This window comes from Mauremys mutica, chromosome 2 (assembly GCF_020497125.1).
Source record: "Mauremys mutica isolate MM-2020 ecotype Southern chromosome 2, ASM2049712v1, whole genome shotgun sequence".
Taxonomy (NCBI): domain Eukaryota; kingdom Metazoa; phylum Chordata; order Testudines; family Geoemydidae; genus Mauremys; species Mauremys mutica.
Genome location: NC_059073.1, coordinates 57,931,903 through 57,958,781, shown reverse-complemented (window position 1 = coordinate 57,958,781; position 26,879 = coordinate 57,931,903). Strand labels below are relative to the sequence as shown.

At 47.0% G+C, this 26,879-nt stretch overlaps 1 protein-coding gene across 1 annotated transcript in view; it reads left to right on the top strand.

The window, feature by feature from the left end:
- The first annotated feature begins 10,888 nt into the window (after positions 1–10,888).
- CRISPLD1 (cysteine rich secretory protein LCCL domain containing 1) overlaps positions 10,889–26,879 on the top strand; it is a 56,718-nt gene continuing 40,727 nt past the window's right edge. Inside the window, exons 1-2 of the mRNA XM_045003112.1 lie at positions 10,889–11,194; positions 12,575–12,897. Of these exons, the coding sequence (XP_044859047.1) occupies positions 12,640–12,897 (258 nt within the window). The 5' untranslated portion in view covers positions 10,889–11,194; positions 12,575–12,639. The remainder of the gene's footprint in view (positions 11,195–12,574; positions 12,898–26,879) is intronic.

The following is a 26,879-nucleotide window of genomic DNA, read 5'->3' as shown; positions in this document are numbered from 1 at the left end:
AGCTGTAAAGCCATGTGGGCTGAGGGGTTTCAGTGGGAACTGAATGCAGATGCAGGGGCTGGGGCATTGATTGGCTGGAACTGTGCATGAAGAGCTCTCTGTGACTTGAAAGCTTGTCTCTTTCACCAAGAGAAGTTGGTTCAATAAAAGGTATTACCTCACGCACCTTGCATGTGTCAGATGCAGAAAACAACCGGAGTGCCAACAAGAATGCCAGGAGAAAGTGAGCAGAAAGCCAGAGAAACAGTCGTCAGCACGGACCAGCCACAGGTTTTTAATTGCAATGTAGACATTACTCTAAGAGGCTACTGTGAGCAGTATGCTGAGAAACACCCAGCTGTAAATCTCATTATCACAATGCCTAGAGAAAATCAGTTCCTGGAGCAGCTGGCATAAACTCCACCCAGGTAAGGTCTAAGTGATGCTTATTGGTAGGATGGCCATATTTCCCTATGCTTAATACGGGACACCTGATAAAATTACTCATATTCAAGTGAGTTCAATGGCAATCAATCGTATAAATGTTCACATTAACATCAAGTCGACTGAGCCCCTGTTAAAAAGAAATACTGCGTAGTTGGATTCTTTTTATTTACCTTGTTGTCTTTAAGGCTTTAGGGTTCACATGGGGAGAGGTGATACACATACACACACATACACACACTCACTCCGGTACACCTCTCTCACACAGAGGGGTGATCGATCGACTTCTTCCTCCCTGCTGGTGCTCTCCGCCCTCCATGCCTGGCTGCCGCCCCCCATGGTCCCGCCTGTCCTTGTACCTGGTGCCGCATGTTCGAAGGCAACATATGGAGGGGCACACAGGGTCACTCCCCCCCCCCTCCAGATTCCTGCCAGAGTTCATACCAGAATGTGGTCAGCAGCAGCCTTTCCTCACTGTGCGGGAGGAGGAGGGGGGAAGGGATGACATGCCATGTATCTTTGCAGAGCTCATCTCTTCTCTCCCCCCTCACACTCCACTCCCCTGTGGCTGGAAGCTGCTTATCCTTTCCTGCCTGCACAGTGTCGAAAGGCAGCTAACACCTTCAGACTGCTGCTGTCCACCAACATAACCCAGCCACCTCCTGTACCCTGGCTATAGCATGGGCAGGAAGGGGTTAAACCCTAAGGACGCATTGTGCACCAGGGCCCAGGGAACTTGACTGCAGGGGCTTCAGCGAACCTGGCCAGAGAGGTAGCTCAGCTGGGGAGGGTGCCTAGGGGACGGAGCAGCCTTAGCCCTGCACTCCCTGGGGGCAGGACCCGGGGGGGGGGGGGGGGAAGGTGAAAAGGGTGCTAAGCCCCTGCCCAGGAGCATGAAGAGGCTGAGGGATAGAGAGGCTTCCCCATGCCAATGCTGTGTGGGGCTTTCGCACATGCAGGGCTCGGCTCCTCCTGGCCAGTGCCCCATGCGGGAGGGTCTTGGCTCAGCCAGAGGCAGTGGGGGAAGGAAGGAGCCTGCTGGCTAGGCTGTTGGTGACCTCAGCTTTCTGACCAGAAGCTGATTTTCTGCACAGTCCTGGAACTGGAAAATGCCCCACCGGGGGCAATATGGAGGAGCAGCCAGGCTGGGGGGGGTGAAGGGGTAAAGCAGCGAGAGGGGGAGCATGTAAAGGGCCGATGGGTGGGCAGCAGAGGCAACATGTAGCCGGCCGCCACCTGGCACCTGCCCGCACTCACCAATCACAGCAGCTCGCAGTGCGCAGCCAGTGCTGGCCAGAAACTGGATGCAGGACTGGGCCCTGCTGGCTGAGAGCAGGCACGCAGTACAGAGTGCGCTGACAGACCAGCAGGGGGAGTGGCCGGAGCCAGCACGCTGCAGCTTATGCCCCGCCACCAGTCTTGCACACCCACACCTATCGTCAGCCACGGGACTCCCACACTCACCGCTGGTGGGCAGGCAGCTGGTGAGCGGGGATCAGGCCAGCAGCAGGATCCGCCATTATTGATTGGGGGAGACAGAAAATACAGGACAATTTGCCCGTTTTTAAGAAAAAGTCAGGACACCTGCAGGAGAGCTTAAATATGGGACTGTCCCTTTAAAAATGGGACATCTGGTTACCCTACTTGTTGGCAAAGGGAAATGGTTGGAAGAATTAGCCAGGACTCTGCCGTCATTTGTCCTTAAACCATAGAGCCACCATTTCTCAAAGCTGTGTGATGCCTCAGGGTCCAGTTTGACCCATCAATAAGCTTGGATAATTAGGTAGCATTAGCGACTTAAAATGTCATATGTCACCTTCAGCTCACTAAGAAACTTCATCTTTTCTTCCCAGATGAGGACCTGTTCACAGTGATCCATGCATGGGTTATCTCCAGATTGGAGTACTGTAATTCACTGCTCCTGAAACCAAATATGAAGACAATGCAAAGACTCCCAGCTGGTACAAGATGCACTTTAGGTTTGTGTGAGCACATCAGTTCTGTGCTCCAGTCCTTCCACTGATTTCCTGCCTGATTCTGCTGACAGTCTAATGCCTTGGTCCTAATTTTCAAAGCAATTAAATTTTCAAAGCTGAGGAAACTAGGGTAACATTTTCAAAGTTGCCTAAGTCCCATTTTCAAAAGGGCAGATTGCAAAGGTATTTTGGCACCTAAAGTTAACTCCCATTGACTCCTAAGGGCCAAGGCTGCCTAGGCACTTTTGTAAATCCTACTAGACACCTAATTCAGACACCTAAATACCTTTGTAAATCTGGCCCTGCAGAGCCTACATCCCATTAACTATCCTGGTGACATTTCAATCTATGAATCACCATTTCAATCATAATCACCACGGTTGTGTTCTGCTGGAGCAATGCAGATCACAAAGATCTGTAACCAAAGCATTCTCAGTTGAGGGGATCCAGCTGGCAAATGAACTTCCTGAGCGATTAGAGGAAGCCAGAGTCTGACCAATTTTTTGAAATACTTGAAATAGGAATTCTCTTTTGGGGGATGGGGAAGAAGGATGGAAGGAGGAAAGAGGAGATATTTTCTACATTGACCATGCTCTTTTTCCTTCTTTCATCCCTCTTTCCCATCCCCCCCAAAAGGGTCCCTACTCCACGCAGTTTGTCAAACCTAAACAGGGAGAAAAATCAGAGACTACCTGAAGTCCTCAAGAGGTGTTGATACTATTTTACATGGGAGGTGCTCAGATACCACAATGATGGGTGGCTGTAGAAGACAGACAGAAATAGATAAAATAAATGAAGATATTTTTACATCAACAAAAATCAGACCCCACTTTAGCTTATTTCTTTTGGTCTTTTAAGTAAAGTCACAAGCTTTTACAATTAAACATATCCTCTCAATATGGGTATGTATATCTCCTAGATCCATTCTCTTTGCTTTTATCAATTTACATAAAAAGACAGCATGGGTCTTTCTTTTCGTATAAACTGATAAAGACAAAAAGAATGGAGCAATTACATGCATATATACACACATATTGACAAGATAGGTCAAAACCACATTTGTCACAGTCACAACATTTTTAGGCTGTCACAAATCATGGGCTATCACAAATCAAATACAAAGGGTGCTGCTTAAACACAAAATGTAAGGAGCTTATTTGCTTGCTGATAAATTAACTTATTTTTATGCATTTTATTGAGAACAAAACCTGTACTCCAATATCGTAACACAGCTTTCAACCTGCCAAGCTCCAAATATGTCTCAGTAAAATTTGTGACGAATACCCAAAATGAAGTGTGCAAGATGATGGTTGGTATGTGTTTCATTTTAAACTGAAAGGGGTGCATACTACTGAGGTAAAGAGAGCTATAGAGCCTCAGTGATTTACAGGAGTACCATGGCTACCTTTCCCTTTGAGAATTTTGAATTTGTCATGTGTGATAATTAGGGCGGGTGCAAGGATGTTTCGTGCCCTAGGCGAAAATTGCACCTTGCACCCCCCCCCGCCCGAGCCCAGTGGCAGCTCTCTGCCCCGCCCCCTCTTCCCCAAGGGCACCCCCGCGATAGCTTCCCACTCTCCTCCCCACCCTGAGGCACCCCCCTGCAGCAACACCGCCCCTCCGCCCTGTGGCCCCCCCACAGCAGCTTCCCCCAGCCCGGGGAGCCGTGCGGCCGCTCCCTGCCCCAGCTCACCTGTGCTCCACCTCCTCCCCGAGTACGCCATCGCCGCTCCACTTCTCCCGCCTCCCGGGCTTGTGGCGCCAATCAGCTGTTTGGCGCCGCAAGCCTGGGAGGGAGAGAAGCAGAGCGGGGCGGCGTGCTCAGGGGAGGAGGCGGAGCAGAGGTGAGCTGGGGTGGGGAGTTCCCCTGCATGCTGCCCCCCCTCCTTACTTGCTGCAGGTGGCCCTCCCCGTGCCCCCGTCCCAGCTCCCTCCGCCTAAATGCCGATGGCGACTGGGGCGGCCGAAGATCCGGCCGCTACAGTCGCCGCCGAAGGACCCAAAATGCCGCCCCCCCCCAATGCTAGTGCCCTAGGCGACTGCCTAGGTCACCTAATGGATTGCACCGGCCCTGGTGATAATATGCAGCCATAAACTACTACCAACAAAAGTTCCCATTTATAGTTTCATAGATTTCAAGTCCAGAAGGGACCATGGCAATCGTCTCATCTGAACTCTTGCATAACACAGGCCATAGAACTTCTTCAAAATAATTCCTAGAGCACATCTTTTACAAAAAAAAAATCCAGTCTTGATGTAAAAATTGTCAGTGATGGAGAATCCACCACAAATTGTTCCAGGGGTTAATCACTTCAAAAATTTATGCTTTATTTCCAGTCTAAATTTGACAATCTTCAGCTTCCAGCCATTTGATCTTGTTATACCTTTCTCTGCTAGACTGAAAAGCCTCTTATCACATATTTGTTTCCCATGTAGGTACTTTCAAGTGATCCCTTAGCCTTCTCTTTTTAAGCTAAATAGATGGAGCTTCTTGAGACTCTCACTATAAGGGTATGGCTACACTGGCGATTTGCAGCGCTGGAAAGCCTCCACCAGCGCTGCAATTAGTAAGTGGCCACACCTGCAGGGCACTTCCAGCGCTGCAACTCCCTGGCTGCAGCGCTGGCCGTACACCTCACTCAGCATGGGGAATAAGGATTCCAGCGCTGGTGCTGCAGCGCTGGTCATCAAGTGTGGCCACACACCAGCGCTGTGATTGGCCTCCAGGGTATAAGGATGTATCCCAGAATGCCTGTTCAGCCACTCTGCTCATCAGGTCAGACTCTAATGCCCTGGCCTCAGGTGACCCGCCCTTTAAATGCCCCAGGAATTTTAAAAATCCCCTTCCTGTTTGCTCAGCCAGGTGTGGAGTGCAATCAGTGAATCTTTACAGGTGACCATGCCTCCACGTGGCAAACAAGCCCCAGCATGGAGCAATGGCGAGCTGATGGACCTCATCAGTGTTTGGGGGGAGGAATCTGTGCAGGCACAGCTGCGCTCTAGCCATAAGAATTATGATACCTTTGCCCAGGTATCAAGAGCCATGCTGGAAAGGGGCCATGAGCGGGACGCGCTGCAGTGCAGGGTTAAAGTAAAGGAGCTGCGGAGTGCCTATTGCAAAGCACGCGACGGAAACCGCCGATCCGGCGCTGCCCCCACGACCTGCCGGTTTTACAAGGAGCTGGATGCGATTTATGGGGGTGACCCCTCTGTAAATCCAAGGACCACGATGGACAGTTCAGAGCCGGTAGAGGAGGGGGAGGGGGAGGCAGACAGTGAGGCTACTGTGGTGGGGGAAGACACCCCGGAGTCCCAAGAGGCATGCAGTCAGGAGCTCTTCTCAAGCCAGGAGGAAGCTAGCCAGTCGCAGCCCCTGGGACTTGGTGCAGAAGAATCACAGGAGCAGGTCCCAGGTAAGCAGCTTTTATTGCAATGCAAAGGTTTTGGGAGAGGAGGGGGAGTGGTATGGCTGCATGCTTGCATGCCTAGACATGGAATATCCCATTGATGTGGTCTATCACGTCACGGTAATCTGCCTCTGTAATCTCTTCAAAAGTTTCTGCAAGAGCATAGGCAATTCGCAAGTTTAAAGGGAGAGCCAGTGTGGTCCCTGTCCCAGTCAGGCTAACGCGTCCGCGCCACTGTTCCAGGAGGGGTGGGGGGACCATGGCTGCACACAGGCAAGCTGCATAGGGGCCAGGGCGGAATCCGCATTGTTGTAGGAGACCCTCCCTTGCTTCCCAGGTAACCTGCAGCAGGGAGATATCTTCAAGTATTAACTCCTGTGGGAAATGGGAGACCTGCACTGAAACACTCCCTCCAACTGCTGCTTGCTTCCTGCCTTTACCAAAGCCCAAAAAAAGCAGTGCACCCATGAAGCAAAAAGCACCCTGCCCAGGCAAACCGCGGCAGGAACCCCAGGGTTAATTCCTGAGGGACATGGAGGGAGTGTTTCCCAGCATGTCTCCCATGTTTTATTGACTTCTACTTCTACTATGCGATACCCTCACTTACCATTTCTGGGAGGCTGTGAATTCTCTAGCTGTGTTTGAAATGTCTGAGGAATGCTACAGTGTGAGACTTGAAACTAACTTCAGATTATACACAATGCAGGCTCTCTTAAAATGTATCATTTGCTGTATTTTTATAGTGACCTTGACTAGTCCTGGACCGGTCTTATCAGTGACTGAAAGAAAGCTTCAAAACCTGAAAAGGAAGCCTAACAAAAGCAAGGAAGATTTGGTGAAGGCAGTTATGAACCAGTGTGCAACAGAGAATAAAACTGCGCAGGAATGGAGAGAAAAGATGCAGCACTGGAAGGAAACAGAAAGCAGGAGAAAGGCGTTGATGCTGAAGAAAACCATGAGGCAGCTTATAAACCTCATGGCACGCCAAACAGACTGTATGCAGTCACTGGTAGCAATGCAGGCAGAGCACTACCGTGCCAAACCCCCACCCTCCCAAACCTCTTTCCCCTATGCACCAATGTCAGCTCCAAGTCCTGTTCCCCAGCATCCAGGTTCTTACCTACACCATCACCAGCTGCCCCCGACACCTGTACGGTCACCTATGAGCCCAGAGAACTACGACCCTTACCCTCTGCACTCAACCCCCATCACCATGCAACAGTACAATCCTGAGGTGCACAGCACTCCTGACAGTACATATACAAACCTATGAATGTACAGTTCAACAACCAACCCCCCTGCCCGTTTACTTCCTTTTTTTTAAATAAATGATTTCTTTGATTATGAAACAGTTTTTATTATTGCATAAAGTGAAAGATAACAAACCCCAAGGAAAACACAGGTAACAAACAGCAAGAAAAACACAGGCACTTAAAAGCACTGTAACCAGTGCACGTCACTCCTGGTCAAGGCAAAAAAACATTACTGTTGGCTTTCAGCCTCAAATTCCTCCCTCAAGGTATCCCTAATCCTTGTTGCCCTGTGGTGGGCGTCTCTAGTAGCCCTGCTGTCTGGCTGTGCAAATTCAGCCTCCAGGACTTGCACCTCGTTGGTCCATGCCTGGCTGAATGTTTTACCCTTCCCTTCACAAATATTATGGAGGGTACAGCACGCGGATATAACCGCAGGGATGCTGCTTTCCCCCAAGTCTAGCTTCCCATAAAGCGCCCGCCAGCGCCCCTTTAAACGGCCGAAAGCACACTCCACAGTCATTCGGCATCGGCTCAGCCTGTAGTTGAAACGGTCCTGGCTCCTGTCCAGCTTCCCTGTATAGGGTTTCATGAGCCAAGGCATTAATGGGTAAGCGGGGTCCCCAAGGATCACAATGGGCATTTCAACGTCCCCTACTGTGATCTTTCGGTCTGGGAAAAATGTCCCTTCCTGCATCTTCCTGAACAGGCCACTGTTCCGAAAGATGCGTGCATCATGCACTTTTCCAGGCCAGCCTGTGTAAATGTCAATGAAACGCCCACGGTGATCCACAAACGCCTGGAGAACCATAGAGAAATACCCCTTGCGATTAATGTACTCGTAGGCTAGGTGGGGTGGTGCCAGAATAGGAATATGCGTCCCATCTATTGCCCCTCCACAGTTAGGGAAACCCATTTCTGCAAAGCCATCCACAATGTCCTGCACGTTCCCCACAGTCATGGTTCTCCTTAGCAGGATGCGATTAATGGCCCTGCAAACTTGCATCAACACGATTCCAACGGTCGACTTTCCCACTCCAAACTGGTTCCCGACCGACCGGTAGCTGTCTGGAGTTGCCAGCTTCCAGATTGCAATAGCCACCCGCTTTTCCACCGTCAGGGCAGCTCTCAATCTTGTGTCCTTGCGCCGCAGGGTGGGGGCGAGCTCAGCACACAGTCCCATGAAAGTGGCTTTTCTCATACGAAAGTTCTGCAGCCACTGCTCGTCATCCCAGACTTCCATGACAATGTGATCCCACCACTCACTGCTTGTTTCACGAGCCCAAAAGCGGCGTTCCACGGTGCTGAGCATTTCCGTTACCGCCACAAGCAATTTCATGTCACCCGCATTAGGCAAATCCATATAATCGTCGGACTCCTCACTGTCACTTTGGAGCTGAAGGAATAGCTCAACTGCCAAACGTGATGTGCTGGCGACAGTCATCAGCAAAGTCCTCAGCAGCTCAGGCTCCATTTCACACAGAAAGCGTGCTGCACTCACAATGGCAAGAAACGTGGACGGCGAAACTGTGACTGCCAGGAAGTGAAGCGATGCACCACAGGGCGTTGGAACAGGAAGCGAAATGACCCACACACTTCCTTCCCCTTCCCACAATACTCAGCGCCAAAACGGCGCCAAAACGGGACGAGGTGCTCTGTGGGATAGCTACCCACAATGCACCTCTCAGTACAGCACTGCAAATGCTGCAAATGTGGCCACACTGCAGCGCTGGTAGCTGTCAGTGTGGCCACACTGCAGCGCTGGCCCTGCACAGCTGGATGACCAGCGCTGCAAACTACCTGCGCTGCAACTCGCCAGTGTAGCCATACCCTAAGACATGTTTTCTAATCCTTCAGTCATTCACGTAGCTCTTCTTTGACCCCTCTCCAATTTACCAACATCCTTCTTGATTTGTTGACACCAGAGCTGGATTCCAGCAGCAGTTGCACCAGTGACTCTCTATTCCTACTTGAGATTCTCCTGTTTATGCATCAAAAGATTGCATTAGCTCTTTTGGCCACAACATTGCACTGGGAACCAGGGGCGGCTCTAGGAATCCCGCCGCCCCAAGCAGGGTGGCGCGCCGCGGAGCGCGCTCTGGCGGTCGCTGGTCCTGCGGCTCCGGTGGACCTCCCGCAGGCATGACTGCGGAAGGTCCACCGGAGCCGCCTGCCGCCCTGCCGGCAAAATGCTGCCCCAAGTGCGCGCTTGGCGCGCTGGGGTCTGGAGCCGGCCCTGCTGGGAACTCATGTTCAATTGATCTGCCCCTCAACCAAACCTTTTTTTAGAGTCACTGCTTCCCAGGATAGAGTCCCCCATCCTGTAAATATGGCGTACATTCTCTGTTCCTAGGTGTACGCATTCCTGATGCTATTATATGATGGAAACAGATATTTAGGCATGTACATAAGAAAAACACCCATGTACAGAGAGAGGAACAGAAGCACACATAGCATGCAAACTAAGATGCAAGCATTACAAAAACCCAGATCTGGCATATGGATCTTGCCAGATCCAACCAATTTTTGGCCTCCACTCAAATTCCACAGCATCAACAGAGAATAAGTATTGCCACTCCCACTACTCCCAAAAATTCCAGATTGTGATGAATTCTGGTGCATAACCCCTGCAATAACCTGACTCTAGCACCTGGATCCAGCTGGATCTTGGCAATTGTTTGCCTCAAACCCCAAACTGTACAATCTAAATAGATAACAAGTTAAGCTGCTCCTGTTTCAGTGGAGAAATCTGTATGAGTACTCTGATGGATCCCTGATCAACAGCACTGAAAAAAAAACACCCCTCACATAGCTGGTGGATCCTTCTGATCCTGCCAATTTTTAACCTCAATCCCTTAACTTGTGTTGTCTCTATATATAAATTCCATGTGCACCAAAAAACCCCGGACCATGCTGCAAACTGGGACAGCAGTACCAATGGGTGAATGTATCCCGCACAAAGTCAGCTGGATCCTGCCATTTTTTGGACCCAAGCACCTAATTGTTACCATTCCCGACTTGGCTAGAAAAATCCAGGCTCTGACAAAGCTCCGTGTAAGAACAATGCAAAACCACCTATTTAACAGCACCCTTTTTGGCGATAAACTTCTAAATTCTACTGGGGGGAGATCAAGTGCAGCTGCTTCTACTCCATCTCCTCCCTGATAACTGGATGGATCCAGCGGGTTCCATGGGATCTGAGTTTTTGCAGTGTTGCTGTGCCCCAGGCCAGTCTTTTGTTTTGTTTGTTTGTTGTTCTTTGTTTGTTTTTGGTTGCAGTTGGACCCGTCATCCGTTTAGCTGTTAGGTTAAACTGTAGGGACAGATGGGGCAACATTTGGCTGGATCAAGGGGTTTGACCTGGGTTTTTCCAGTACGCATGTGCTAGGATCCAGAATGTTTTGCTGCAGTTGGAGCCGCATTTGTCTTGACCTGATTTTGTTTTTTTTTAAGATTTGTAGCTTCACGGCCAAAACTTGGCGGGGTGCAGCTGCAGGATCTGGGGTTTTAACGCGCCTTTGCTGCGGCTCTGGATTTGCTTGGTCCAGTGAGGACCTTTGTTCTCTGTTCTGATGGTACAATTTGGGGGTAAAAAGCTGCAGGAGGGAGGCAGGTAGCTGAGCTCAGCGGGAGCCAGCTTCTCCCTCTCCAGGCAGGGTTTGAGTGGCGCTAAACAGAGCCCCTTTCCGAGTCTCCTGGCGGTGCCGGCCGGCCGGGCGGGATGCTGGTGGGGCGGGGTGGCCAAGGCACGTCACTGGGGGCGCGCTCTAGGCCCGGGATAAATGGCTGGGAGCAAAGGGGAAGCAAGCGCGGAGCTCCTGGCACGGGCAGCTGCAGGGAGCAGGAGGGGGCCTTGGAGAGGCCGGAGCGAGCGCGGGAAGGGGACTCCACGTCCAGAGCGGGGGGCAGGGAAAGTGTCTGCGCTGAGGGGCTGGTGCACAAACTTCTCGCAGAGTTTGCAGGCGCAGCCTCCAGCGCGCCCCGACTCCTGCTCTGCTGCCCGGGCAATTCCGGCGCGTCTCCCGGCTCTGCGAGGCGGGGAGGCGACGCGGGCGGGCGGGCGGGCGGGCGGCGGCCCGAACTCGGCTGTGGCTGGGTGGCTGCAGCCTGGACCTGGGTGTCCGAAAGGCCGGGAGAGGTAAGGGCTTGGCTCAGCACCGCTTGGGAACGGCTCCGCGCCGTTCAGCCCTGACTCCCGCAACCATCAGCAGCGCCCCAGCTGCGCGCGGCGCCCCCCCGGACCTGCGGTTCTTCCCACGCACGAGTCGGGGACTTCCCGGGGAGACCCAGCTCCCCGCCTGGGCTTTCTGTCCTGTTCTCCTCGCCGTCCCAGCCGGGGCCGTGTAACAAAGGGCCTGAGGCGGGAGGGCAGGGGCCAGGGGCGAGCTCCAGCTCTGACTTGCTGGAAGACTCGACTCTCCGCAGAGTTGTCGCTCCATCGCGCGCTCACAGGACGCGTGCTGCTGAGCAGCAACTTTGGGGCAGCAGCAGTTGATTTGTCCTTAGAAGCCGGGCGGGCGTGTGGTTGAAATGCAGCCCAGTGAAGGCAGATTGATATTTTTTATCGTAGGAACGGGAGCCAAAAAGCCAGACTTTCTCATTCCAGCATCTTTATTTAATGCCTAACAGGTGCGGAAAGTGCAATTGTGGCCCAGTAGTATAATACGATGTATCTTCCCTATTGGAACATTGGGTATACTGGGCACCTATGCAGCCTCTCTGTGCATTTTCTTCAAGATGCCAGATGTTCCTTTCCCCCTCTACCCTCCACAGCTAGGTCCATAACCGGAGTGCTAGGGGATTGCTGTTACAGTGTTAATATATTTTGGACTGGGATGAGGGAGCTACTGTAGATAGAGCACTGCAGCTTTCCAAACGGTAGCGGGCATCAGAAGAACATTCTTGATAGGAGAACTGCATCTTAAAACCTTCTTTTAAAATAATTCATCAGTTTTGTTCTCCAAGCATAATAAATGAACCCTGTTTGACTAACAGGTTTTAATAATCTAAGTTTTGTTGTTAAGTTTGGAGACTCAAAATGTTTTTAAATCATAAAACAAAAGATTCTGATCAACATCAGATTTGATAGTTCTGATTTTTTTAAAGCATACTTCATTCTTTTTTGGGGTGGTTTTCATTTTGGGATTCGCTGCAAGCCCCTTTAGCTTGAAAACAACTATATTTATACACTGGCATATTCTAAGAGGACCTAATTTAATTTAATCATCTAATTTAGATTGCTTAAAGGGAGGCACTATCAGATGAAGGCAGTTTACGAAAAAATTGCTTTTATTTATGCAGACTCTTAAGTGTGCTTTACATAACTACCTGAATGATCTTCAATTCATGAGGTCAAAGCCACAGTGTAAAGGATGGGTGTCTATGTTCTCTGGCATCCCTAAAAACCACACTGGCACACTCCCCTCCCAACTACAGTTTGACTTTTGTTATTTAACAGATTAATTCAGGCCAACACTCTAACCTCAGAATCACTTTACTCTCTCTTATGCCTTTGCAGCCAACAGACCTGGAAGAAAGACTTTGTCCTGGAATTAACCCTGGGGAGTTTTGAGGTCATTCATCATGAAGTGTGTAGCACAGGAATGGCTCAGTGTAACTGCCTTGCTATTCATAGCTCAAACAGTTTCTGCAGTGGTTCTTCCCAATGGTACACTATTAGAGGAACTTTTGGAAAAGTACATGGACGAGGATGGTGAGTGGTGGATTGCCAAGCAAAGAGGGAAAAGGGCTATCACAGACAGTGATATGCAAAGTGTCTTGGATCTTCATAATAAATTACGGAGTCAGGTGTATCCACCAGCTTCCAATATGGAATATATGGTAAGGACAAATTGATAGTGGTGTCTAGAAAGAAATGTTAATGCAGTAGTTGCTGTTGTGTAAAATAGCATACTTTCAGTCATTGTTTCTTGTTGTTTGTCTATAAAACATTGTTATAAAAGGATGAAATGCAACACAGTACCTTCAGGAGCTAAAAGATAAGCAGGGTGCTAAACTGGAAACATTGCATTGCAAAATAACACAGGTTCTTCCTAGCTCCTAAACTGGTATTTTTCTATGTTTAATATATTAGTATGTGATAATTTCCCTTAGTTTTTGGCTTTTTTTTTTTTGCCTCAATGTGTATTTGGTATTTGTTGAACCTAAAGCTTTCACTTTTCTCAACTTCTTTTTATAGGATGATTTAGGTTTCATTATGACTAGGGCCCTACCAAATTCAGGGTCCATTTTGGTCAATTTCTAGGTCATAGGATTTTAAAAATAGTCAATTTCATGGTTTCAGGTGTTTATATCTGAAATTTCAGGGTGTTGTAATTGTGAGGGTCCCGTCCCAAAGGGAGGCCATGGAGGGGTGGGGGGTAGTCGCAAGGCCATTGTAGGGCGGGTTGTGGGATTGCCACCCTTATTTCTGCGCTGATGCTGGTAGGGATGCTGCTATCAGAGCTGGCAGCCGGAGAGCAGTGGCTGCTGTCTGGGTGCGCAGCTCTAAAGCCAGAATCACCGCCAGAAGCAGTGCAGAAGTGAGGGTCACAGGGTATGGGGAGTTGGTTACCATATGTTCCAGTTTTCCTGGCAGCCTCCTGCCTGGGTCCGCCTGACAGCTGCCCTCACTTCTGCGCTGCCTTCAGAGCTGGGCTCCCAGCCAGCAGCTGTGGAGCTTCCTGCAGCCTGGGGAGGTTCCCAGAGGTGGGTCTGACCGGGTTTCATGAGTGGCCCATGCATGGGAAAAGGAAGTCTCATCCCTAGTCAGCTTGGGCTGGGATTAGCAGCTGGAGCCTGGTGCACGATAGGAGCCCCCAGCTGGGGCACCCGCAGCCCTGCCCCTGCCCTCCTATAGCCAGATTTCGTGGTCCATGACACGTTTTTCACAGCCAGGAATTTGATAGGGCCCTATTTATGATCCTACTAACTTATTAGAGCACATTGGGAATACTAAAATTCTATCCTTGGAACTCCTCAAAAGGCCAGTGGCCTGACAAGAATGGGGCAATTGTATTATCACTCTTACATCTGTAGAAAAATTAACACTTTTGTCACAATGTTCATTTTTTTGATATATAGATATTAAGGAGATTGCATTATTATAGGCAGGACTGATTGCACCCCTTTTACTAAGGTTGCCCAACAGTTCCCATCATAAGATCCTGTTTCAGTTGCTTATAATTTAGCGAAACTTGAACTGTTCAGGCTGAAATTTTTGATGCCAGGTATCTGCCACAGGCTAGTGGGGTTTTTTTTTGTGTTAATTTCAGCCACAACAGTTCAGCCATATGCAAAAATGAGGCTAGGAAAAATATGTTTTCTTCTTGCTAGAAAATTCTGCTGACCATTGAAAAGCATGTGTTCAAACAGGAAATTTAAATTTGTCAAGCAAGCAGCCTTTGTTAGGGCAGTGCTTTTGTTATCCATGTGAAATCCACCTAAGTTTAAGACATGTTAAAAGCGTATGAAAAATCTCAGTTTGCACATGCTCAGTAGAGACTTCTTAGATTTTTTTAGCAGCTGAAGTTCCTGACAATTCTATTTGTACTGAACATTCTCCAGCATGGGGCTGAGCAGGCCTGCTGTGGGCTGGGTTTGGGCATCTGAACTGAAAGCAGGAAGACAATTTCTTCTGTGCTGTCAATGAGCCCTGTGCTGGGCTCAGGCATGGAGGAAGAAGCTGCCTTATTTGAATGCAGAGGGAGCAATAGGTGGACCTGTGCAGGTTGGGGTGAGGTAGATGGGACAAGGAGCCAGGAGAGGGATTGAGACTGGGACTAGAGGCTAGTTAGTGGTGGGGCAGGAGGAACTGGGACCTGACAAGACAACTGGGACTCAGAGCTAAGGGGAGACTGACTCACCGGGCAAAGAGATTGGAAGGTGGGAAAGGAAACAGGTGAGGGAAGATACTGGATGAGGAACCTTGGAGGGAGACTGGAACTGGTTGGTCAAATAAACCATGACAATGAAGTGGTGGGATAGATGTAGGGGGACACTGTGGTTGGATCAAGAGCCCAAGGAAGGAGTTTGGGACAGGGAGGTATTGAAGATAGGGAATGTGGGTGGGAAGCAGCTGGAAGCCAGGGTGGGGGAAAGAAACAGATTGGATGAGGAGCCAGGAAATGGGGACCTGAAACTTACTCAACAAAGAGACTTGGGACATGGTGCTAGGGGTGGGATGGAACTAGGACTGGCTAGTCAGGAAGACTGAGACTAGGAAATGGGGGGACACTGGGGCTGAGATAGAAAGTCAAGAGTGCTGAGATTAGGACTGGGTGGGTCAGGAGGCTGGAACTGGGATGAGAAAATTGAAGAGTGGAGACTGGAACAAGGAGAATGGGACTGGGATGTGATGCCAGGGATGGGGAAGATATAGGAATGGGTCAGGGATAGGTTGGGAAGGAAGTAATGGAAGAGATTTTGCTGGAGTGAAATGGACAGAAGAGTCTGTGCCCACTAGAACACACTTCCCCCGAGAGCCTGGAATGGAACCCAGGTTTCCTGAGTCTCATCTATCCTTTCTCTGCTATCAGCAAATATCAGTGAAACCCACTGGCAAAGCCTCTCATCCTGCTCTAGTGTTGGCCCACATACAGGGTAACAACTTACTACTGCTATCATTTACTTTGTCAGCTCAAGTGCCAGAGGTACATGTAGTGGATCTAAAGGTACCAACCCTGCTGATGACCCACATGGATGTTCATATGATGCTACATAGTGGGATTTCTGATTTTTCAGTTTGCTTTTTTCATAACCTAGGAAATTACAAAAAAACCCACCTATGTTAAAAGAAAATAAAGGTTGCAAAGTGAAGCAAACACTCAAAAGTTAGGAAATGCTATAATTAAGGTTAATTAATTTCTCCACTTGTAAGGTAACTCCCTTCTCTTCATGTGCCAATATATATTTATGCCTGTATCTCTTATTTTCACTCCATGCATCTGAAGTGGGGTTTTTTACCCATGAAAGCTTATGACCAAATAAATCGGTTAGTCTTTAAGGTGCCACCGAACTTCTCGATACTTTTGTGGATGCCACCCCTTATGTGTATGTGTTATGTGTTATGATACAGTCTTTTATTATATGATCAAATACTAATTTTTCTACAGGACCGCTGCCTAATTCACTGGCCAGGATGGATTTGCTCTGGGGATTCATAGATTACGAGGCCAGAAGGGACCACTGCGATCATCTATTTTGACCTCCTGTGTAATGCTAAGGCCATAGGTCTTCCCCGAATTAATTCCTATTTGAACTAGAGCATATTTTTCTAGCAAAACATCTTAATCCGGGTTGTTTAGTGTGGGATACTGTTGTCTGGAGGCATCCCTGCTTTATGTGTTGTCCAAGCTGGAAAGCATGTAACGAAAGAGACAGGAGATTGCAGGAAGAGAAAGGATAGTCTCGTGGTTAGGGCCGTTGAATACAGTACTACCCAAGCAAACTGAATTCTGTCCCTGCCCTTTAGACAGGTTTCCTGTATGATTCTGATCAAGGCATTTAAACCAAACTCTTACAGCGGTCACTAATTGTGTTTTCCTCATTTTCTGGGTGCCTGACTTGAGACCCCGGGATCTGATTTGTGGAAGTGTTGAGTACTCACAGTGCAACAGAAGTCCATGGGACCTGTGTTTTGAACAAACATAGCGCTATATAATATTAAGTACTCTGAAAAATCAGAGCCTGGGTGTCTCAGATTGGGCAACCAAAATTAGTGAACACTTCTGAAATTAATCTTTATGTGCCTCAGTTCCCCATCTGTACAATAGAGAAAATACCACCTCTCATCTCTTAGGGGTGTTGTGACAATAAATGCTCAAAATGAGTTAGGCTCCTAACTTCTACTTAGACTTCTCACTTCCACTGATTTCAGTAAGTTAGGTGCCTAACTCCTTTTTGAGCATTCAGACCTTAGATAGTATAGTGATGAGCAGGGCCGTCCCTAGGGTGGTGCGGGGCCCGGGACAACCCCCATTCTGGCCCAGGCCCCGCCCCCACTCCACCCCTTCCCCCGGTCCCTGCCCCATCTCTTCCTGCTTCACCCTGCCTTTTCCTGACCCTGCTCTGCCCCCATTCCACCCCTTCCCCCTAGTCCCCACCCCCATCCTGCCTCTTTCCAGCTTCCGCCCCCTCCCCCGAGTGACGCTGGGAGCCAGCGGAGCGGAGCAGGCTGGGTCTGGGTTGCTTGTTGCTGCTGGCACCAGGCGCACCGCTAACCACCCAGGCTGCCCTGGACCCTGCGTCCCAAAGCGCAGGGCCCGGGGCGGTTGTCCCCGGTGTGTCCTATGGACAGGATGGCTCTGATGATGAACACCATAGGAAAGCTTGTGAGGAAATTAATAATGCCATCTCCAGAGCAGAGTTGAATTGAGTGTGTTAAGTAAAGCATGGGGCTACATACTGAAAAAAAATATGAATACAAAGACTTGGATAGTTGTTCATTATTTGAATTCCATCCATTCTGTGTACTGAATGAGGCCAGGGCCCTGTGGAAAAAATCGTATGTGATCATGTAATTAAAGACTGTATTATAAGGCATAGACATCTAGTGTTGCACAGGCAACCTTAATTCTGTTATTTCGTAACTTTTGAGTGCTTGACTTTGCAACTTTAACTTTTTGGGGGGGGGGCAGGGGGGGCTGGTATAGGTAATATGGTATATAGAGAACTAAATGCTGAGTCAGTCAATGCACATTTTCATGTTCCAAGACACACTGTAGTAACAGAAAAGAGCAATTTTTCTTAAAGAAATATTGCCTTTCAAAATAAGGAATAGCCACTTACAGAGTGTCTGGTTTTTAGGAATTATATGGTCCTATGATTTCTGGATCTGGGTTTCAAAACTAAGATTAAAGTAGGCAAGATTTGTTAGCTGCCTTTAGATATTGTTAGCATTACAGTTGGGTCCTGGTTTATGACTGGGCTCCTAGATGTGCCTATAATACAAATAATAAATAAATGATGATGATAATAAAACTGAGCCTTGGCTGTTAATTGAAAAATAAAGGTGGGGGACCAAATTTTATACTCAGATTTGAAGCACAAGCAACAATAATGAATTATAGAGACCACATGCAGATTTTATCCCCATAATTTTTTTTTCTGCTTGTATTTTACATTAGGAACATCAGGTCTTATTGAAAGCTGAGCTGCACGGTTCCTTAGTAGCCCTCAGCTGTGGAGAAGGAAAGGTTCAGTCTTTAATAGAGAGCTTTTATCCTAAAAGATTGTTAGAAGTTTGAGTTGAGCAGGATTTAACAAAAACAAAAGGAAAGAACCCAAAGTTTAAAAGGTTCTCCTATTCTCTTGTGTGCTCCCTGAGTGGAGTGGGATAGGGAGAAGAGTCCTGTGCCTCCCTGCCCCCTTTTGATATACCCAAAGGAAGTGTATCCAGGTTGCTGGGCCTACAAAGTATAGCTGGCCCTTAGTTCAGATGTGCATAAGAGAAAGACTTCTTACTCTCTCTGTTCTTTGGTAGTAGCCAATATAAAGATTCAGAAGGCAGACAGAGGGAAAGAATAATATTAATAAAATAATCATGCATGATTTCTTGATGACATTACAATGACTGGATTTTGATTTTTGCCTCAGCCTGTGATGTTGATTTGCAATGATGCAATGTCAACTGTATATGATGATGTTACACTGTAATACCCCTGGGGCATTTTGTGCCACTGCGCAATGCAGAATTCTGCATTAATGTTGGGCTGGGCCTGCAGAATTTTCTCTTCTTCCTCCCCAACCCCCCATTGGGCTGCAGAGATGTTGACCGCCACTAGGGGTCACTGGATCCGGCAGAGCTCAGCTCGCAAATAGACGACAGGGCCAGGGGGTGGGAGAGGGAGGAATCTGGAGAGTTCCCAGGACTCCCTGAAGGAAGGAGGCAGCAGTGTGCACGAAACTCTGTGGAAACCTGGGACCCAGCATCAGGCTGTTTCTCCCTCTGGATCCCTGGGCTCTAGGAGGGTAGGGTCTATGAGTGTCTGGGCCAGGGGGGCCCTGCAGCTGGCCTCTGGGGGATAGGGGATGTGAGTATCTGGCCCACTGGCTGGGCTCTGTTGGGGAAGGGGCAGAGAAGCAGGAACTGGGTTGTCATGGAGGTTTCTTTAACTTTCTATTCCTGGGGGAATTTTTGTGTGTGTCTATACTATTGATGAAATTTGGAGGAGAAATAGTAATAGATGTACTCACCAAGATCTGCAACAAGATCTGGCAGACCGGTGAGTGGCCCTCCATGTAGACACAGTCACTAATCATCATTCTGCTAAAGAAAGGCAACCTGCAATTGTGTCAAAATTACCGGACCATAAGCTTAATTAGCCATCCCAGCAAAGTGATGTTGAAAGTCATATTGAACAGATTGAAACCGCAAGCGGAGAATATCATCGCTGAAGAACAGGTTGGCTTTCGTGCTGGAAGAAGTACCACAAAACAGATTTTCAGCCTTCGTGTTCTATGTGAGAAGTACTTACAACACCAGCAGGACATCTACCACATCTTTGTTGACTTCAAGAAGGCGTTTGACACAGTATGGCACAAAGCTCTCTGGGCAACCATGAAGAAGTACAATGTTGGTTGTAAGCTTATTCTTACCATTAAACCAAGGCCAGCAGTGCAGTTCTCGTCAATGGCACAATAGGAGAGTGGTTTTGCACCACTGTTGGAGTCTGGCAAGGCTGCCTTGTTTCGCCCACATTGTTCAACATCTACTTGGAGCACATAATGACTGGTGCCCTAGAAGATCACTTACATGCAGTCAGCATTGGGGGGTGAACAATCTCAAATCTTCGATTTGCTGATGACATTGGTAGCCTGGCAGACAGCAAAGATGAACTTGCCAACCTTGTGAAATGATTGGATGAAACCTCCGCAAAATATGGCATGCAAATCAGTGCAGAGAAAACCAAGCTGATGACAGACAAATGTGATGGGATCAGCTCACATATCACTTTCAGTGGACAAGAGCTGGAGACAGTGAAACAGTTCAAGTATTTGGGGGCAATCATCACTGATGAAGGATCAAAGGCAGAAATTCGGGCAAGAACTGCACAAACAACAGCATCAGTGGCAAAGCTAAAGCCAGTTTGGAGGAATAAGAACATCTCCCTGGAATCCAAACTGAAACTGCTACATGCATTGATCATCTCAATTTTTCTGTATGCATGCAGAACTTACGGCAGAACTTGAAGAGAAAATACAGGTAGTAGAGATGAGATACTTTGGTTAAATCCTGGGCATCTCCTACTTCAACTACACCACGAATGAAGAGGTCCGCAACATCATCGCCCAATGCGCTGGGTCATATGAAGACCTCCTGATGACTGTGAAGAAGCACAAGCTGAAGTGGTATGACCGTGTAACAAGATCATCTGGCCTATCCAAGATCATCCTCCAAGGGACAGTACAGGAGAAGAGAAGAAGACGTAGACAGAAGAGTGGACATAAAAGAGTGGACAGGAATGGACTTCGTGGAGACTCAAGCACTGCCACACAGTCGTCAGGGGTGGAGACAATTGGTTGATTGCTCATCAATGATGGTTCCCCAATGACCAATGCGGTTATGAGAAATGATGATGATGATGATATTGATACAGACAAACTTGCTGATAGGTATTTTGAAATAAATTTCCAAAATAATTGAAACTGGTGTGATTTATATAGTGTTATTTTGACAAATAAAATTTGCAGAATTTTACAGAATTTTAAAAAATTTTGGCACAGAATTCCCACAGGAGTAACTAATTATGATGCGGCTCTTAGAGATTCCACTGGCTCTCTTGGTGTTTATGGTTGGCTACTAATTATTTAGACCCTGATTTTATAAAATAAGCTTTCACTATAAATCCTACTTTTCTTTTTCGTTATGAACCTTACTTTTCTGTACATGACAGGAAAGATTTTAGTCCAGAAATGTATCAAATCACAAGCTACCATAAGATGTATATTAGCACTAGCTGTGTATAGTTACATTGCATCTTTTTTCACAGGCCACTCTCTTGAACAGTAAGGCAGTTTTTGAACCCACCCTCAAATAGTTATTCACATGAACCCCACCCATAATGTGACATCAGTAGAATCAGCACATCACTTTGGGTTATAGTGATCAGTCATAACATGCATTATGAAAATGCTACATACAATGGAAATGTGCATATGTTATGTAAATGTAGGCCCACATTCTGCCTTGCATTGTACAAGTATGCTACTGGGAAAAGCATGAATAAGGAGCTTATCCTCTTCTTGTTCCCTGCTGCCCCCTTGTGCACCTGTGCAGGAGGGGCAGCTCAGGTCTAACTAGCACTCAAGAGATCACAAATTGGCAACAAGTCTGCTTTCTGACTGTCCACACCCTTTGAGGAGCTGCGTGTGTTGTGTAATGTGCGCCATTCAGCCTCTAGCAGTTACTCTGGTGTGGAGCATATACTAATCTAAGGTGTTTGCTAATCTGTTTTAAAAACATGCAGATTTTTAAAACTGTGTCATTTCCGATCCTGCGCCCTTGATTATGGTGTTGTTTGCACTCCAGACTCTGCATTGCTTCAATGGACAACCTATTTACTCTAAAGTGAGTGTGGTTGTATCTAATTGTTTGTTTGATGTTTTTAAATATCTTGTTGAAGTTCATAGTGCAGTAGTATATGAGACAATATGCTGTGTTTGTGGCTATATTCTTCACTTGGCATTTCACCATTCTTGAAAACTATTCATGGCCTTATAGACTCGTCTGCCATGAATGTTATCCTTTAAATAATACAGTAAGTAGCATCAAAAGGACACTTCATCAAATAAACCATGGAAATATTATAAATCAAAAAGGCCAGGGAGCCATATTTACATTTGAACTGTTTGGAAAATACAAGGAACTCTTTCTACAAGCTATTTACTCCTGTATTCCTAATAGATGGTTGGGGAGCTCCACGTGCTCTACCCGCCCTCGGGTGCTGGCTCCACAGCTCCCATTGGCCTGGAGCCTGCACCCCAGCTCCCTGTCCCAGCCCTGAGCCCCCTCCTGCATCCAAACTCCCTTCCAGAGCCAGAACTGCTTCCCACACCCCAACCCCTTGCTCCAGACTTGAGCCCCCTCCCGCACCCAAACTCCCTTACAGAGCCTGCACCCCCTCCCGCACCCCAAACCCCAGCCCTGTGCCCCCTCCTGCACCCAAACGCCCTCTTCTGCACCCCATCTCCTACCCCAACTCTGAGCCCCCTCCCATACTCAGAACCCCTAGTCCCCAGCCCAGAGACCCATCTTGCACCCCAAATCCCTCATCCCCAGCCCCACTCCAGAGTCTGCACCTCCAGCTGGAGCCCTTCGCACCCAAGCCTGGAGCCCCCTCCCACATTTTGAACCCCTCTGCTCCAGCCCAGAGCCCCCTCCTGCATCCCAAATCCCTCATCCCCAGCCTCATCCCAGAGCTTGCACCCCCAGCCGGAGACCCTCACCCCCTCTACCCCCCAACCTCCAGCCCCAGGCCAGTGAAAATGAGTGAGTGAGGGTGGGGGAGAGCAAGCGGAGGTGGGGTGGTGGAGAGAGGTGGGGCGGGGCTTCAGAGAAGGAGCAGGGCAGGGGGTGGGGCAAAGGTGTTTGGTTTTCTGCTACTAGAAAGTTGCCAACTCTAATTGCTAAACAACTGTGTAAGACCACAAAAATGGTTTCCACAAATAAAACCTTCCAAAGGCAACTTTAACATGAGTTAGCCATGAATTCTGTTTTTAAACTTTCCTCCTCTCATGTATTCCTGCATTTGCCAGAAGTAGGTGTCTTTTCTGGAACAAAAAGAACAATGTGAATTAAGTATAGTTCACATAAGACCCTCATTCCAATATTGTACTGCTGCATAATTAAGTTCTCAACACTACTTAATTCTATTATAAGTAGTACCTTTAATGCAATCTTGAATTTCTTGGCAATTTGCCATTTACTGAGAGTACTATGTTTTGTATTTACTGTAACAGTTGAAGGTAGGTTTTATTTATTTATTTAGTCTTCCTGTCACCTTATTCTCTCTATAAATTACCATAAATCTATAATTTAAGATTTTTTAAAATATGTTTTATTTCACAAACCTGGGGAAGGAGATAAAACCAACTACACTTTTTTTTTTTTTTTTTTACCTCAGACTCAGTTCTATTTTCAGATGTAGCCATATGACATTGGCAACTATGCATGTGTATGTGAATGCAGCATTTGATCCCGATTTTGTTTATTTGTCACAGAAAATGAAAAGATAAATAATTAACATCTACAGAACTATACTCTTTCCTGCCCACACAGGGTATAAAAGAAGTATGGACATTTATTATTAATTTGTATTGTTGTAGTGTCTATTTGGTCCTTTGTGGGTCACATCATTCTGGTGTCTTTTCATAATGGTAAGCGATTACGGTGACAATGCTGACACAATGCTGTCCCTTTCAAGACTGTGGCTAACCCCTGGCTTTCACGTTTCAGAGCCATGAAGCCTTACCACACCATCTCATAGTTACCACCTGAGGACTGGCCCCTTAGAAGAAGAAAATTCAAAGATGGTTATTTTGTGGTTCTTGAAAGTCCCACATTTGGGGCCAAATGCTTGCTCAAGTTTTCTTGATTACTTAATCCTTACTCAGGCAAATTCCCCTTGAAGTTAAGAATACAGCATGACTCATTGCTACACAAAGCCGTTCTGTGAATGTGATGGTAAGCTGTTATTCAGCGCACCAATCTGTTGGCAGGCTGGGATCATGGCTAAAGACCTTACTCAGACACCATAAGATTTTTTTGGGCCACAGGGTCTATACAAGTCTGGATCCAGTAGCCCCATCCTCCCTATCCATTCTTGTCAGCCCCATCTATGGTGAACTATTTATCAGCCCCATTTTACAGCACACTCAGGTTACAGAGTCAGTATTGGTATGTCTACACTACCTGCCGGATTGGCGGGCAGCGATCGATCCAGCGGGGATCAATTTATCGTGTCTAGTCTAGACGCGATAAATCGATCCCTGAGCACTCTCTCATCGACTCCTGTACTCGAGAGCTGCGAGAGGCGCAGACAGAGTTGACGGGGGAGTGGCAGCAGTCGACTCACCGCGGTGAAGACATCACGGTAAGTCGATCTAAGTACGTCGACTTCAGCTACATTATTCACGTAGCTGAAGTTGCATAACTTTGATTGGTACCCCCCCACCCCCAGTGTAGACCAGGGCTACGTGTGGTAGAGCCAGTCTCTGTACCCTGGTGTATTGTGAAGAACTAAAAAGGGGCTTAGAAGTGTACAGGGACTTTCACTGGCCTTCCACACTTTGGCGAATTTCTCCATTCTGTGTATCAATGACCACATTTAAGTTCCTAGGCCTTTCTGAAACATCTCTGGCATGTCTCTGTTTTGTTTGTCATCTTGTCAGTTTTTCCAAAGCTTCACAGGGACACTTGAAAAAACACAATCCCCATTCCTTTAGAGCTGAGAACTATTGTCTGTGGAATCCTTTAAGTGGCTGGAGGGCACTTAAAAAAACAACGTAGCTCCCTTTTCAGAGCGAACTTGTCTGCTTTCTTTCTGGCTTTCCACTTTCCTGCTTCACTTCAAAGCCTGATGGAAGTGGTTCAGCTTCTTTGCCCGGTGCTGAGAGGCTACTGACGCTGCATCAAAGAATACTGTGACGTTGACTTATCCTCTTATTCTATCTGGCATTTTTCAGCAAAGGATTCTGCAGCTTGAAAGTGGCCCAGTGAACAAGTGGGTAAGTCCATGTTATGACTTTGATGTAATGCCAGTAGCAACTAAGTGGCTCCAGGAACAGAAGCTGGAAGTGGGAAAGCAGCAGATTGGTTTAGTGTTTCAAAGTTTAAAAGAGCTTTACCAAAATAAAAATAAAAATTACAAAAGTAGGAGGGATGCAATTCATTTGTCATTTTTATTTTGCTGTCAGAGAATTCCTTCAACACTGTTAGCAAAATTATTAATTTGCAATAGTATAACATAGAGCTCAAGCAGTAAAATCTATAGTGAAGACAGAGAGAATTGCTGATTTACACTGAGTAACTCTAACATGTCTTCTCCATGTTATCCGACTGGGAATCAGATTTAATTTAAGATTTGTTTATTGAGAAACATTGGCTGAAACTCCCCTGAATACTATGGATGAATTTGGCCTGTCATCTACAAAAAGAGGTGCCATCAACCCTTGATTTTACAAAGTAAAAGTAGCTTGTGAGGTCAAAAGTGACTCTTAAAAGAAAGCAGCTTTTGTCCATAATGAGAACCCTTTTTTCATATTTTGTGAAAACAATACCATTTCGTAATATAAATTGAGTTTACTTCAGTTATTAAATTCAATGTTTTGGGGTGCATTTACAAAAAAGACAAGTATTCGTTAAATAGCTCACCATATTTGCCCTGGCAAGCAACTCTTACTTGAAGACAGTTGCTCAACTCTGGTTTTTATGGAAAATATTTAAGCAGATCTCTTATGGGGTGCTAAATCATGTCTTATTACTCTGTCGTCCTTTCGAATATTCCATTTCTACTGTATTAAAATCAGATTCACAGGAGTCACCATTAAAAAGCTAATATTCATCAGACCATAGTATCTGAGACACTGCAATTACTTCCCACAACACCTCTTGATATATTATATGATAACGGTTGTTAAAAACTGACTTGTAATGGTGGTAGAAGTGTTTAAAGGAATGTTTAAGGCTCTGATCTTCACACAGGAGGATATATATATAGATATGAATAAGTTGTAATAGAAGTGGACTAAACGACTCTTTGTCAATAGAAGGTGTTGGGAAATTAAGGTCAGTTAACGCAGTTCTTTTGTTACTCCATAACACTATTGCTCTTAGAATATACAGTCAATAAGATGATTTTAAAATATTGTGGATTTTATCTAGTTTTAAAACAGCAACATTGGCATTGCAGACAAGTCATCTTAGAAATCTGAATATTTCATCAAGATCTTAACATGTTTAGATTACACTGAAAATGAAATGTGATTCGTCATTTTTACTGTTCCTATTTTTGTTTTTGACTCTTCTAAAACCAAAACTGCAAACACATGAAACTGTAATACAGGGTTACTTCAGAAATTGGTGCGGTTTACTCAGTGATCAGGAACAATATTTTTGGCTTCAGAGCACTCTGCTGCTTCCAGGGAAAAGCCACAGTTTTTCCTGCTTTCTACTCTTTTTTCCAAAAGAGTAGCTGAAGCCTCTGGGTCTGTGTAGGGATCTTTTAAAAAAGTTTTATAAACATCAGTCTGTCACAACTGGAATATGACAAAGTTCTTGCCACTTTCCTTCCAGTTAGTTTTCAGTGCTATAGCAGAAAATGGGTTCATGCTTTCCTCAGTAAGGGAAAGTATAACATCATCTATTCCCTCTTTTTTTACTATCCTAAATATGCTTGATGATTAATAATGGAACTGGTAGTCTTTAGGGTGGTATAGTTGTTTTCGTATTTTGGAAGAAGGGTTATGTAATGGTTGGAGCAGAAATGGAGCATTTGATCCCAACTTCTGTCACTATCTGTGTGGCCTTAAGTAAGACACTAAGGGTAGGTCTACACTTACCGCGCGGGTCGAGGCGGAGAGTTCGACTTCTCAGAGTTCGAACTATCGCATCTAATCTAGACGCGATAGTTCGAACTCCCCGCGCGCTCCGGTCGACTCCGGAACTCCACCACTGCAAACGGCGGTGGCGGAGTCGACCTTGGAGCCGCGTACTTCGATCCCGCGGCGTCTGGAAGGGTGAGTAGTTCGAACTAGGGTACTTCGAATTCAGCTACGCTATTCACGTAGCTGAATTTGCGTACCCTAGTTCGACCCCCCTTCTT